This window comes from Brachyhypopomus gauderio, chromosome 8 (assembly GCF_052324685.1).
Source record: "Brachyhypopomus gauderio isolate BG-103 chromosome 8, BGAUD_0.2, whole genome shotgun sequence".
Classification (NCBI taxonomy): Eukaryota; Metazoa; Chordata; class Actinopteri; order Gymnotiformes; family Hypopomidae; genus Brachyhypopomus; species Brachyhypopomus gauderio.
Window position 1 is genome coordinate 10,902,367 of NC_135218.1, and position 14,887 is coordinate 10,917,253.

The 14,887-nt window shown below is 45.1% G+C and overlaps 1 protein-coding gene across 1 annotated transcript; it reads left to right on the forward strand.

Moving 5' to 3' along the window:
* Positions 1-445: 445 nt before the first annotated feature.
* On the forward strand, positions 446-14,737 carry usp4 (ubiquitin specific peptidase 4 (proto-oncogene)). Its single transcript, XM_077014369.1, has 22 exons — positions 446-672; positions 2,059-2,186; positions 2,649-2,779; positions 3,083-3,209; positions 3,348-3,493; positions 3,637-3,698; positions 3,778-3,924; positions 4,013-4,130; positions 4,289-4,462; positions 4,700-4,858; positions 5,163-5,387; positions 5,704-5,787; positions 5,893-5,987; positions 6,077-6,250; positions 6,422-6,651; positions 6,747-6,971; positions 7,082-7,152; positions 7,238-7,353; positions 7,563-7,712; positions 11,934-12,037; positions 12,486-12,574; positions 12,774-14,737. The coding sequence occupies exons 1-22, from the start codon at positions 524-526 to the stop codon at positions 12,894-12,896; spliced, it is 3,027 nt and encodes a 1,008-aa protein (XP_076870484.1). The 5' UTR covers positions 446-523; the 3' UTR covers positions 12,897-14,737.
* Positions 14,738-14,887: the final 150 nt, after the last annotated feature.

The following is a 14,887-nucleotide window of genomic DNA, read 5'->3' on the forward strand; positions in this document are numbered from 1 at the left end:
TTTTTGTGCCATAATTAATTAGTGTAAAAGTATGTTCTCTTCATACTGTCAGATATTTACTATAATTAACCTGGTGGGGAATATATATAAATATCAGATATGAATATTTTGATAGATATTTTTTGGTTCGTAGATTACTCAATTAAGCAGTGACACTAGAATGAGGCTGACACATTTGGCATAAAACAAATAGGCTATGATCTTTAGTACATCTATGAATAAAGTGGTTATTCCAAAAGGTATATAAACATAGCACGTTATTTCATGTACAGATAGTGTTTTATATAGATATACTTACCATTTTTTAACGTTTGTGTACTGATCTATTTGTAGTAAACAGGATATAAAACATTTCATATGTACGCTGGGTAAACGCCCCCCACTGGTGAGTGCATGCAACTGCGAGTCACAGAATTTGGGAGTAGTGTACTTGTCTGTTTACTAGCTAGCTAGCCTGTCGAAGCTAGCACGCGTCCTACAGCTGCGCGCGCCCACGGTCGCTGCGGGTTCACTCACTTGCACGATGGCGGAGGGAGGCGGACCCGAGTCGGGTAACGCTTCAGACCCCGATGCGGAGCCGGTACCGGCCCAAACCCCCTTACCTTCTATCGAGAACCAAAAGCAGACCGTCGGAACGTTGCTAAAAACGACACTCCGGAAGGGAGACGAATGGTAAGACCAGATACACGGATCAAAGTTAGCGCAGCCACCTCGCGCTTCTGGCTAGGCTAACTGTGTTAGCTTCCTCCGCTCGACGGCCGAGCGAGTTCAGGCCTATCGCCGGGGAGACGCGCTCCACACCGGACAGGAAACCCGCTAGCTAGCCGACATGCTAGCAACGCCAAGCTGCCAAGTTTGTCGGCTAGCCGGCACAGTGGCGTATTAGACTCGCTTGAACGACACGTCTTGATCTGAGTGTATTGACACGCACATATTTACTACACAACCCGCCAGTACGAGACGTAAGTCGACTAGGAGGTGCATTATTTGACGGGTAGCAAACGCGGCTCATCTGGGCTAACGTTAGCTTGTTGGCTAATGCTAGCTTGTTGGCTAATGCTAGCTGCCCGAACTTAGCTAAGGTTACCGGTATGTTTTACGGTTTTTTTCCCCCATTAGCTCGCTAGCCGGCTAGCTAAAGGAACGGCTAATGTTACATTTCAACATCGTAAAACGGTCGTTATTCGGGGGGAAATTAAGTTTCGTCTCAACACAGTAATTACACACCCGCTCTGACGTTATTTGACGCGGCTCCACCTGAACGCCGAGTGCGGCTCACCCACAACTCCAGGACGAGGTCTCGGCTAGTCGCGCAGCTGGCGCGCGTGGTGACTAGCTGAACCGGGCTACGGCGGTTAAAGCTGGTTTAAACCGAGTTATTATACAGACGTGTCGCCTCCCTTGGGGGGAAAACACTTTATTTCAGAGACTTGTAGTCCGCCAGACAGCTGTTGTGTGCTTTATAGCCGGGTTAGTCACGTTAGCTAGTAACCGAGCTAGCTAGCCAGCTACTACTGCTTTGTCATGGGCACTGGATAACACCCAGCCACCGTGCTGAATGTCACCGTGCGAAACTAGACGTTCCGATGATCCAGAAACCCGGAGGCAGTTACACAAGCAAACAGCCCGACAATGAGGTTATAACGCCGTGGTGTTGGACCATGTAGGAGACGAACACATAGCCCAATGACTTGAGCTTCATATTGGCTATCTGTGCAATGCTTAGTGACTATTTTGACAATATGAAGGGGTTGCTTAATATACGTTACTGACCACGGTTGACTAAGACTGCAGAATTGTCATTACAGGCTGCAGTGCCAACATCTTAACTAAAAAAGGGCTTTAAATTCACCCCTTTCTATGACTGGAATCCTTGCTAAGGAGCTTATGAAGCAAAACAAGTTGCTGCTTCAGACTTGCTGTTGCTGTATTGGTGAGGTGACTAGAGACGTGGTCGTTTATCTTATACGTTGCTTTTTATATGTTATTGGCAAAACAATATTAGTGACATAATTGGTTGCTTTCTTTCTTAAACTCTTCCCTCTGTCCCTTATCTAGGTTTTTGATCGACAGCCGGTGGTTCAAACAGTGGAAAAAATATGTGGGCTTTGACAGTTGGGATATGTACAATGTTGGAGAACACAATTTATATCCAGGGCCTATTGACAACTCTGGACTTTTTTCAGGTAACAATATAATCATTATGATTTTTAGTCATTGTTAGATCTTGTGTGTAGAAGAAGTAAATTAACAAATAACACTTGCTAAGTGAGAATATAAACGGATAAGCAGATGTGCATGGACTTCAAGTCAAAGCTTTTAGTTATGGCTGTTGCCCTGCAGTTATGGCTGACCACCTTTGCATCATATTGCACAACAGGACAATTGATTTCTGTTCACAAGTAAACACCACTAGTTAACACGATAGCTTTGTAAGGATAAGAATTCATGAAAACAGCATGACTGTGAATGAAATGTAATGAAATCAATCACATGATTATTCGGGACCTGATATTAGCCAATATTACTCAATATTAGCACCACTGATATAATTTATCCAGCACATCTGTCTTCTTAATTTGATGCATGTTTATTTTGTTTGTTTTTGTTGTGTTCTTTTTTTTTTTTTGCTTTGTTTTGCTTTGCAGATCAGGAAAGCCAAACGCTGAAAGAGCATCTTATAGATGAGTTAGATTATGTACTGGTGCCCACAGACGCCTGGAATAAGCTGCTCAGCTGGTATGGTTGTCTGGAGGGACAGCGGCCCATTGTGAGGAAGGTAACGTGGTGCCTTCTCTTTCTTTCATAACGTGAAACACGATGTGAATCATGGCTTCTGCTCGAGTTATCTTGCATTGTTATTCACCCCTGTCGTTATTGACGAGTTTTTTTATTATTTAACTTCTGTTTTTATTATACAAACAGAGGAATAGTTCTGCGTTTGGTCCCAGCTGTGTACATGTCCTGCTTCTCATTACGTGACCTCAATGCTTGGTCCAGTGCACATATGTTGCAGACCCTTCAACTGTGTTTGCAGATATTTACACCGCACACAAGCTTGTCTCCCTGATTGCCCCTGCAGGTGGTTGAGCATGGCATGTTTGTGAAGCACTGTAAAGTGGAGGTGTATCTGCTGGAGCTGAACCTCTGTGAGAATGATAACATGGACAACGTGGTTACCCGGCACTTCAGCAAAGCTGATACCATTGGTATGAGACCTTTAGTGTAAGCGTAATGATGACCGATTTCTAGTAGCAAAGCACAATTACCGCATGTCCCTTAAATCTTTTTGAAGCATTGTGCATCGTGAGTCACTGTTGATTGCTTTTAAACGTTTTTACCCCTAGATACAATTGAAAAGGAGATGAGGTCTCTCTTTGATATACCGTCAGAGAAGGAGACACGGTTGTGGAACAAGTACATGAGCAACACCTATGAACAGCTGAATAAGCCTGATAGCACTGTCCAGGATGCCGGCCTTTTCCAGGGCCAGGTAGGTCTCTGCACGACCCTCAACCCTTCACTCCATTCACCTCCAAGCCAAACCAGTCGGCAGTCGGTTAGCGGTTAAAGAACACTGTCTCTGAGAGCCGGATCTGTTTTTAACCAGTTCAGCGACCACAACTTTACTTTCAGGTGCTTGTAATTGAAAGGAAAAATGAAGACGGCACGTGGCCCAGACAAGCCTCCCATCCTAAGTGAATATATTCGCATTTCTGTTCACATTCTGTCCAGTGATAAAACATTCGCTTTACTGACTAATTCATTTGCTTGTAGGTCCAGTACTGCCACCTCTAGGACTTTCACCACTTCCCCGAAGCTCTCCTCCAATTCCTCTGCCACCATTTCTTCCACAGTGACCAATGGAGACAGCAGTAGCAACTCTAGTTACATGCTTAACAACAGCACCTCTACCAGTAGTAGGTGTGTTTTTAAGTTACATCAAATTCCACTTAAACTAAACAAAATAATATTTTCCAGTGATGTCCTGATGGTGCTGTTTCTCTCACAGGTTGGGAGGCTATAGCTCCTACAGCTCACCCTATGGTTACAGGGAGTCTGCCTCACAGCCTGGACTCTGTGGCCTCAGTAATCTGGGCAACACCTGCTTCATGAACTCTGCACTCCAGGTACGCACACAGACACATACACACTCATGTATCTGCTTATACTCTCACACAACCTTTTTATGACCTCTTGAAGGTAGCCGATACCCACACTCACTCGTGCTCAAATATTTTTGATTTATGTGTGTGCCTCTCTGTCTTGATCACGTGTCTGTTTCCAGTGCCTGAGTAATTCAACCCCCCTGACAGAATATTTTCTGGAGGACCAGTACGAGGCGGAAATCAACCGGGAGAATCCATTAGGCATGCGGGGGGAGATCGCCGAGGCCTATGCGGACTTGGTGAAGCAGATGTGGCTTAGCCGGAGCAGCTACGTGGCCCCACGCACTTTCAAAGTAAGTGAAGGAAACCAGAAACCGGCTGTGTTGTTACCATCTTAGTAAACTGCATGTCATGCATTAATCTTTGTTTACTCATTAAATATGAATGTAGTCATTTTTTAGCCCATACAGTGAGGAAAAAGCACATTCCTGGTTTGAGTGAAGCTTATTAGAAATGAAGTGAAGGTGTTTAATATGAAGTGACCTTTGAAAGGTCCCGTTCTGGAAGGTGATTTTGTTTCCTATGTCCAGACACAGGTTGGCCGCTTTGCCCCGCAGTTCTCAGGGTATCAGCAGCAAGACTCTCAGGAGCTGCTGGCCTTCTTGCTAGACGGCCTACACGAGGACCTGAACCGCGTGAAGAAGAAGCCTTACTTGGCCCTGAGGGATGCGGAGGGCCGGCCAGACGAGGTACATCTCCACTACAGCTCCACTACAGCTCCACGGCGGGCTCGTCACAGCCCCTCACACACCCTGTGGCTTCAGTGGAGAATCTCCCATCTCTTGTCACCTGGCTTAAACCTTTAGATGATGCTTACATGTTTACCACTATTTAGTGTTGAGGATGATCGTTTGAAGTTCAAGAAGCATCTGCACAGCGTACAGTGTCATGACTCATGATTTTTCAGGAATGTCAACGTTTAGATGTGTGTGTGTGTGTGTGTGTGTGTGTGTTTGTGTCTTGTGGTCTGATTCATCAACTCATCGTTGTCAGATTGTAGCCAAGGAAGCATGGACGAACCATCGGCTTCGTAACGATTCCATCATTGTGGACATCTTCCATGGCCTGTTCAAGTCTACGCTGGTATGCCCAGAATGCTCCAAAGTGTCAGTCACCTTTGACCCCTTCTGCTACCTCACATTGCCCCTGCCCATGAAGAAGGACCGCACTATGGAGGTGCTCTTAGTCCGCATGGACCACCAGTCCAGACCCACGCAGGTGAGACTCCATTGCCTGTTCATTACACTATTTGACATTTAGTTTCTTGCTTTTTCTGTACTCGATTCACTGTTGAGTTGAGAATCCAGCCTTGTGATGTCCTGTGTACAGTGCTGCAGTAATATCTCTTTCCCATATATACAAAGTGTGTAGAACTAACCTGCAAAACCTGCGTAGTTTATAGTTTATTTCCTTCAAATTTAATACATGGAATTTACAGTAGCGATGTGGTGCCAGTTACTGATGCTTACAAAATGTGGTGAGGTAAGAGTTGGCCGCCCTTCACAGGTTTCCCCCTCTTCTCCTCGCCCTCTAGTTTCGTGTGGTGGTCCCTAAACTGGGCACAGTGGCAGACCTCTGCAGTGCTTTGGCCAAGCTCTCTGGAGTCCCTGCGGACAACGTGAGACTCAAAACTTTCCTCACTGCTGGTCTCACTTCTCTGGCTGTTAAGTCGCACTTTGCTTTTGATACACATCCTATCTCATGGCCTCTGTTTTTATTCTAGATGATTGTGGCTGATGTTTACAATCACAGATTTCATAAAATCTATCGAAGGGACGACGGTCTTAACCAGATCATGGAGAAAGATGACATCTTTGTGTAAGTCTGTCAGATTTATTCCATCAGAGACCGCACGTGTGCCTCGTTTGTTTCCTGGTTACATACGTGTGTGTGTGTGTGTGTTGCAGCTACGAGGTGTTGGAGGAGGACAGCGAGTGTATGAACCTGCCCGTGTACTTCAGGGAGAGGCACGTGAAGCATGGCGGGGGAACCGTGCTGTTCGGCCAGCCGCTCCTCATCACCGTGCCCAGTCTCAGCCTGTCTGCAGACGCGCTGTATGACCGCGTGCTGGAGCGGATCGGGTGCGTTCTCCCTCGCCGCACGGAGTCGTGTGCACCTGTCGCTGGCTCTCTCTTTACTATACGAAACTGGCGAATCTGGGTGCGGGTTAAGGCCGTGGTTCAGCTGCTCGTGAGGTAAAGGCTGAAGAGGTTATCGCTTTTTTTTTCCTCTCTCCTCCATCTCTTGTTTAGGCGCTACGTGAAACGTTCGCAGGGCGCCGTGACGGACAGCCGGGCGTCCGCTTCCGCCACGTCCTCCAACAGCAGCCACTCGGCGGACTGCGCAGCTCTAGCGTCCAATCACAGCGCAGGGCTGAGTGGCTGCAGCAGCCCCATGTCGGACGCGGCGTCCTGCAGCGCCGGCTCCACCAACGGCAGCAGCCACTCGGACTCCTGCAACGGCCCCAATGGGGTGTGCGACGGTGAGACGAGGGCGCTTTTTAAAATGCCTCGCACGTCTTTTCTCGATTCGTGGTGAGCACCGTCCGACTCTTCTTTCTCCTTGGCATCGTCACAGGTGAAGAGGAGGCCATGGACCACCAGGTGAGCCCGGATCCAGAGAGCAGCCAGTCGGAGACCGTGGACGGGGAGGAGGACGGCTCCGAGCCGGAGAACGGCCCTGCTGGCGGAGGGAAGGCGTGTTCTTCCCGCCCCAAGCTCTTCTCCTTCAGCATGGTCAACTCCTACGGCACGGCCAACATCAGTTCCTTACCGTGCGACGGCAGCGTCCTCAAACTTACACGTAACCATTGCACCTTCTTTGCCTTTCATTTAAAGGTTTTGTTTTAGACATTTAATCAAATTCTAGTCGTAAAAACAAAACAAAAACAAAAAAACGTCTCCTTTTCACAGCACATTCCACAATAGCTATCGACTGGGATTCGGACACCAAACGACTCTGCTACGATGACCAGGAGGCAGAGGTGAGTGGATGGGGTGCTTTCCATGAGATGTCAGTGGAGACTTGACATGTCCTTGAAATACCTGCTCTCTCTCTCTCTCTCAAAGGCCTACGAGAAACACGAGAGCATGATGCAGGCCCAGAAGAAGAAGGCTACAGTGGCTCTAAGGGAATGTATAGAGCTCTTCACCACCATGGAGACTCTGGGAGAGCACGATCCTTGGTGAGGGACACGCCACTGAAGTCCCGGCCCTTTCCTCACGGCACTGTCCTCTGCTTCATTCACTGGACATATTTTCTATAAAAGCGAACATTTCAGCATTTCATTCGTTATCAATGTTATTACTTAATTGACTGTTATGTAAATGTGTTTTTTCTTCTGTTCTAATGAAATGCGTTCAGGTCTTGACTTTGTGCTACCTCTCTGTACAGGTACTGCCCCACATGTAAGAAACACCAACAGGCCACTAAGAAGTTTGACCTGTGGTCTCTGCCCCGCACTCTGGTGGTGCATCTGAAACGCTTCTCCTACAACCGCTGCTGGAGGGACAAACTGGACACAGTGGTGGAGTTTCCCACCAGGTCAGTCCCTCGGTCCTTAATGGACACGGGCCGCTACCTTGTTCCGCCACTGACCCGATCATAGCTCTCAAACGACTCGTAGCATGGCTATGTGGTACAGAGACTAGAAATCTGTTGCATCAATAGAAAATTAATCAACAGCTTACCACCATTCCTTGTGTTTATGACGGCACTGTAACATTATTACCGGCTGTGACCAGAGAAATGCTCAGTCATTTAGTTTACTGCTCTCCAGTGGCGAAGATGCAGCTGACTGTGATGCATGGTGGCGTCAGACATGCACGTTTCTGGACTCCAAACAAGTTGCTGTTTGTTAACGTTGAGGATGGTTAATGTTCTCATGTTTGGTAATGATTTGTGTTGTCTAAACAAAAATATATCAGGAATAAATATACCTGAAATCATATAGTTTCACCACCAGGTGGCAGCAAGCATTTTCAAGACAGACACTTGACTCGGGCATCGTGGCGTATGTCCAGGCCCGTTGACAGTCTTGCTAGGGCCCGGGACAAGAAAGTCTAATGTGCCCCCCCCCGCCCCCGGCGCACGTCATTTGAATTTCGTCATTTGACAATATAGCCACACATCAAAGCTGTTTCTGACAGCTGACTGGTTATATACTTGACGCGTCGCGAGCGGTGCGAGGGTTCGCGCGAAAATGACGTAATCGCAGTGGCACTGACCGTGTGCGAGGGCCTCGCGCGCTGTCCGAGGTCGTGCACCTCTTGACTTTTGTAACTTCGCGCGCGACGCGCTTCAGCGCAATGAACAAAGTCATGTTTGCAGGGTTCATACACCTTTATAATGTGGAATTAAAGCACTTGTACTTCACTTTAAAGGTCAATTTCAATATTTTCCAACACGTTAAACTTAATTGAGTTAAATATTTATACATTTACTCGAAATAATTCGCTTTTTATCACATTATTTAATGGTTGTTTATTTTCAAAACGCCCAATCTTAACGTCTTCACGAGAACTGTTCAGTCAGACAGCTATTTGTTGTGAAACAAAGTAGTTACTTTCAAGCATTTTCAAGTACTTTAGCCTAAATTCCAGCACTTTTCAAACCTGGAACACAATGCAACATTAAAATTCGTCAGGTAAATGTTTTCCTTTCTTTTCTGCGCTCCAGATTTCTGTATTTACTTTAACTATCCGCCACTGTATTTCCCGCTGTTGTGCGTGTACCAGCCAGTTACGGTCGGTGCTGGATCAAACCATTTTCCAGTGGGATGCGGGGGTGTATGCACTTAATGGAAAATATGCAGATAGGTTAAAAAACATATATTTTAGCCATTGAGTTTATTTTGAGTACAGAACTTTATATTAATGAAAGATTTCAAGATTATTTAAAAATTATAGACTTTAAATAAAAAATAAATTGCTGGGCTCTTTGATGGGCCCCCCTGGCCCTGGGGCCCGGGACAACAGACCCGGTTGTCCCCCCCTGTCGACGGGGCTGCGTATGTCATCTAGTCTTCAGACGGGACTTGTTTTGCGACAGGCCCATGGTGTGACTGCTTCTTAATGAGAGTACAGCCATCTCTTTAAGATCAGAGATGGCAGAATGAGTTTTCTGCTATGAGAAAGTGACAGAAGTGTTTGTCATCACCATGTACTCTGTTCAGTAGTTGAGCCGCATGTTGCCTTGGTTTAAATGGGCGACTCATTCCTTCTGTCAGGCACTCTGCTAATGTTGGCTATGTGTGCTAGCTTAAACGGTGTAAATGTGCACATTGGTTTTCTTGAGTCAGGTGAAAATTTACCACCATTGAGTTTCGGTCTCAGAGAATATTTGTTTGAACATTCTTGCCTTTCCATGTTCAACACTCCCTTAATGAGTGTAATAACAGCTCTGTGTTATGAGAAAGGTCCTGTGATTTATGGACTCATCTCACCGTACATGCACTGTGTTCTCTAGCTGCTTTTCCTCTGAAGGTTCTGTCTGAAGTCTCGGCCCAAAGCCCAGACCATGTACTGTACCCTGTTTGTTGTTGCCCAAAATACTAGTTTATTTACAAATGACAAAAACAAGTTTTTTTTTTTGGTTAATCAACTTTTAGATTTTATTTTCACAGTCTCTGCTGATAGTTTTGAGTGGAATTCATTTTTTTTTCTCTCTGTTCAAGTTAGGGCTGAACGATTAATTGCATTTGCGATAATTTCGCGATTTTTTAAAACGCGATTGTCTAATCGCACAGGCTGCGATTTAAACTGGTCACGTGACTTGGGAGCGAGCCGAGCCGAGGACGAACGGAGCAAACCCGAGCAGGAGGCAGGGAGGTGGAGAAGTGAAGTTAACACAGCGCACTTTAACTTGTTGCACAATGGCTTCAAGCTCGACAGAAACTGACACAACTGAAAGTCTAATACCAAAGAGGGGCAGCACATAAGTTGTGTGAAATTACTTTGGCTTTTAAAAAGATGCTGCTCAACGTCAGATACCCTGCAAAACATGCCTTGCTACTGTTGCTACGACGCGAGGTAACACTACAAACCTTCAGCATTAAAAAAACACCACAAAGCCTCGTATGATATTTGTAAGGCTAAAATGCCAACGACCAGTGCTGCATCTTCAAATACGCCAAAGTGTTTCTCTGCGCTTATACAGCTTTAGTATGCGGTGAGCAGCGAAATACCATAAAATCACGCATATAGGCGCAATAAGATTTAAAGCGCGGATGAATCGCGAAAGCGCGGATAGCTTGACCGCGGTCCAGCAGACAGGGTTCACTGACCGAACCGTTTGAAAGTGTAACTCCTTATGGATGTAATTCGAAGCGGCACGCTGAAATAACTCGGGCAGTAACGGAGTTCATAGTGAAAGACATGATGCCCGTCAATATAGTGAACAAGCCCGGCTTCATGGCTTTGTTAAACACACTGGATATGCGCTACCAAACGCCCTCACGCACATATTTTAGCCAAGTTGCTATAGCCTACCTGCAGGCTGCCAACTCTCACGCATTGAGCGTCTTAGACTAAAAAGTTACTAGTTCGCTCTGGCGCCAACCACAGGCGATCGATCGATCACGATATAATAATAATACTTAAATTTAGTCCATTTTACACCCAGTGGCGGACTTAGCAATTTGGAGGCTCAAGGCGAATTTAGCTAGGGGGCCCATCAACATTAATATGCGAGAAATAAGTTCAGGTTCACACTACAAGATTTTAGGCTGGTTTTTCAGTCGCCGACTGTTTTTGTAGATCGCAGACAGAAACTGTGGTCGGACGCAAATCGGGGATCATTCGGCGATCGCTCAGTCGTGTAGTGTGAACTGCTGAAAGACGCTCGCCGAGTGGCCGCCAACTCATCGCAGACGACCGGCAGATATCTAGCATGTTTAATATCTAGCATGTTTAATATCTAGCAGTCGGCGACTGTGAGTCAACAGCAGCGTCTAGCTTCATACAACTTTACTACAAGACTGTGTTTAAGTTATTGTGACAGCACTGGAGAAATAGTGCGATTGACTATATATATGTTCACTGCAACGGAGAGATGAAATAATTCTGGCAATTTGGGACTATGGAGTGTTTAAACGGTAAAAAAAATAAATAATAATAACGAAAATGTGGAGTACATGTACGTTGTTTTTATTTTCTTCGTGGTGTTGCTGATTCTCGCGAGTGTTTCATTTTCGTGTTCTCGTGTTTTTGGACGGCAGCCAGATGAGTCGGCGATTCCCCAGTCGTTCGTGAGCCCGCGTCACCGATCAGTCATGTAGTGTGAAAGCCACAACAACTGAAAGACTTGCGATTACAGCACAACCAGTCGTGTAGTGCGGACGGCACAAAAACCTGATGACTGAAAAGTCGTGTAGTGTGAACCTGGCTTTAGCTAGACAAGGGGGCCCTACAGTGGGAGGGGCCCAAGGCAATTGCCTAGCAACGCCTCTATGCAAAGACCGCCTCTGTTTACACCCCCCCCCTCCCGCAACCCTGTATCTGAGCTGTATAAAAAATGCCGAAACAGAGTTTCCTGAAGTGGAACAATGGGAAAAAATCGCGATTTTAAATCGCAATTGCAATTTATAGATAAAAAATTGCAATTAGATTATTTTCCAAAATCGTTCAGCCCTAGTTCAAGTGATGGTTTATTATTTAATAAGTAAGAGTGACATGGCTGAAATGGTTGAATGAATGATTGTAGGCAGTTTGGTGTTCAGCTGATGTTAATGAAGTCCCTGGTGTTGTTGGCTTGTGTCTTCCACAGGGACTTGAACATGTCCGAGTTTGTCTGTGACCCTAAAGCTGGGCCCTACATCTATGACCTCGTTGCTGTCTCCAACCACTATGGAGGAATGGGAGGTGGTCACTGTGAGTCACTTATGCCGTTCATCTTATGTCTCAACTCTTTCTCAACAGAGACTCCTTGTTAACCCTTACAGATCTTGGCTAGAGGGTTAACGTTCACCTGTCCTATCTGATTCAGACGCTGTAGGACAGACTTCTCAATGTGTCATTGTTCTTTTGTGTTTTATGACTGCGAGTAGACTGCCACCCCTCTGAAACTCCATTCTTTCTCCAGCAACATAATCGGCTTTGTAGTGTTTGCTTGGTCACTGTAGAAGGAGGAAGTGTAACTGATCTTCCAGTAACACATGTGACCGAAGTCTTTGTCATGCGCACTGCTGTAAATAGTACTTGTTTGGTTAAATACCTCTTGCTTCATTTGTTATGATGGAGGGAAAACTGAAGTCTCTCCCTGCTCTGGTACTGCAATCCCTGCTGCTTAACCAATAACTCCTCTCACGTCCTCTTACAGACACTGCATATGCTAAGAATAAGTGTGACGGGAAATGGTATTACTTTGACGACAGTAGTGTATCGTCTGCCTCTGAAGATCAGATAGTGGTAAGATTACTCATGTGTATTTTCACCTTTTTTGTCCAAACATACCTGGGAACCTTTTGTTCGAGGTTCATAATCTTCCATGCAGTATTTTTCTGCCCAGCACTGACTTTGTGTTAACTACTTGGAACTCATGTATAAATAAAGTTGTCCTAGAGAGACCTGACCGTTCGGTCATCCTATCACTTCTGTTCTTTTTCAGACCAAGGCGGCCTACGTGCTTTTCTACCAGCGTCGGGACGGGGAGGGGTCGTCCCGGCCCACGCCTTCCGCCTCGCTCGGAGGAGCCACCGACTCTGTGGACGACCGCATGGACACCAACTGAGGCTCGTTAGTCTTTAGGCACTGAAATAAAAATCTCCATGAACGAATTAACTGACGGTGCACATCCCAGGCTTGTCGGTGGTTTTTCTCCCCGAGTCAGAGGTCCTGTTTTTTTTTTCGCTTGATTTTAAGTTTCTCCACAATCTACATGTCTTTACCAAGAGCCAAGAAGTCTAAAAAAATGAACAACAAAAAAGAAAATGATCCAAATTTGAAGCGTGATGTGAGAGACTTTCTTCCTGGGCCTTACTACCTGCTGAGGTCTTTTTCTTATTTTAAGAAGAGGAAGATGAAGATGTGGATATTCAGCCTCTCACTGCACATGAGGAATGTTAAAGGTTGCCTACAGCATTGCAATGCAGGCACATAATTTTCTGTAACCCAGTGGAAAAGGGGACACAAGAAGCCAAATGAATCGTTGTATCAACCAAAGTTGCGTATGTGCTGACGGTATCTTCAATTGTCAAGCTGGGGAAAAATTGCATATAAATATATATATACAGAAATTGAGAAATATATGCAAAACTGAGGTTTTATTTTACCGCATCCCCTCTGCATTTACCTGGCGTTCTCTGAAAGGGTTTTCAATTATGTGCCTCCTGTGAGGAATAGCTTCTTCTCACAATACTTGATCGTAATACTCCAACCTCACCCCCCTCCCCCGTTCTAAAAAGGAGGCTTTCGTTTATCGACTAAACATAGACTCTGATGGCATGTCCACGCACGTGGCCGTCAACTAAATGCCCTGACATTTTGGCAAGAATTTTACATGTATTTCACTTTAGGCTTTATTCTAAAGGCCTGGGGTAGACAGTACAGGCTGAATTATAAAGTTATGTGGGGAGGGTGATTACACTGCTGATCTTTAATATTGTGCTGCTCTCTCTGAAATGTTAGCACTAGCTGCCTTTCTGCCCCAAGAGCGGTGAAAGGGGGCTTGTGAGTGGGTTTGGTTTTAAAGGTGGTACACATTCATGCCTTGTCCAAAAAGGCGCTGAGGTTTAATATTAAATGGCATTTCCTTAGTTGAGACCATGTTTTCAATGTTAAATGCTTCTGAATATTGGTTTGGCATATTTTCAGTGGATATTTCTTAAGGGTGTTGCGCTTCTCTTCAAAGGGCCGATGGAGAGGCATATCGAGCCACTGCTCGAAAGTGGTGCTAAATTTATGAGACTTGAAAAAGGCTGCAGTGCTTGACATGGGTGAAAATCCTTCCCTCAAACCCTGGGGCGTCCTTACACTGTCGGTGAATACCAGATTACTCTGCCCGAATTGCTACCCTGTGGTGAATTAGCAATTTTTATTGGTTGTGGCATTATTTTGCTTGTCAGCTGATTCAGTGCAAAATTCTGACAGACGTAAACATGCTTCATATTTGGAGGATGTTACCGACACAGTTCGCTCTCTGTGTTTATAAATTTTACCAAAACAGTCAGTATACATTATCTATCTTGTGCTTTTCTGTGGAATATCAGCATGCAAATGGCTTTAAAAATCTGCAAAATGGAAATCTGTTGGTTAGTCAAGATTTGCTTCTCTCATCAGTCTGTAGAGCTGGGATGAGTACATGCTTGATATCCTGCTATAAAATATAGGACAACATGGAGCCTAGAATTATGACATACCGGCCAATGCACTTTTTTTTACTTGCCACGTTATTAAAATAGCATCCATTTTAAAAAGTAAATTTTCAGTGATGTTGCATAGATGTAAATAGTCATGTACTATCTGCAAAATACAATACATAACTTTGTGTTCTGATATTTATCATGGCAATACGTGCAACACCAGATTTTGAAACATGATTTAAATCAAAGACAATAAAGAACTGAAGCCTGATTGGGGAGTTATTTAGTCGTTTGATCATTTAAATTTGGCACGTTGGAAAGAGTGAATGTTGCAATGAACACAGGTTACATTGCTACATTCTTTCATAGCCCCAAGACCACCAGGTTTAATTTATAATTTAGGTTTATAATTCTACACTGG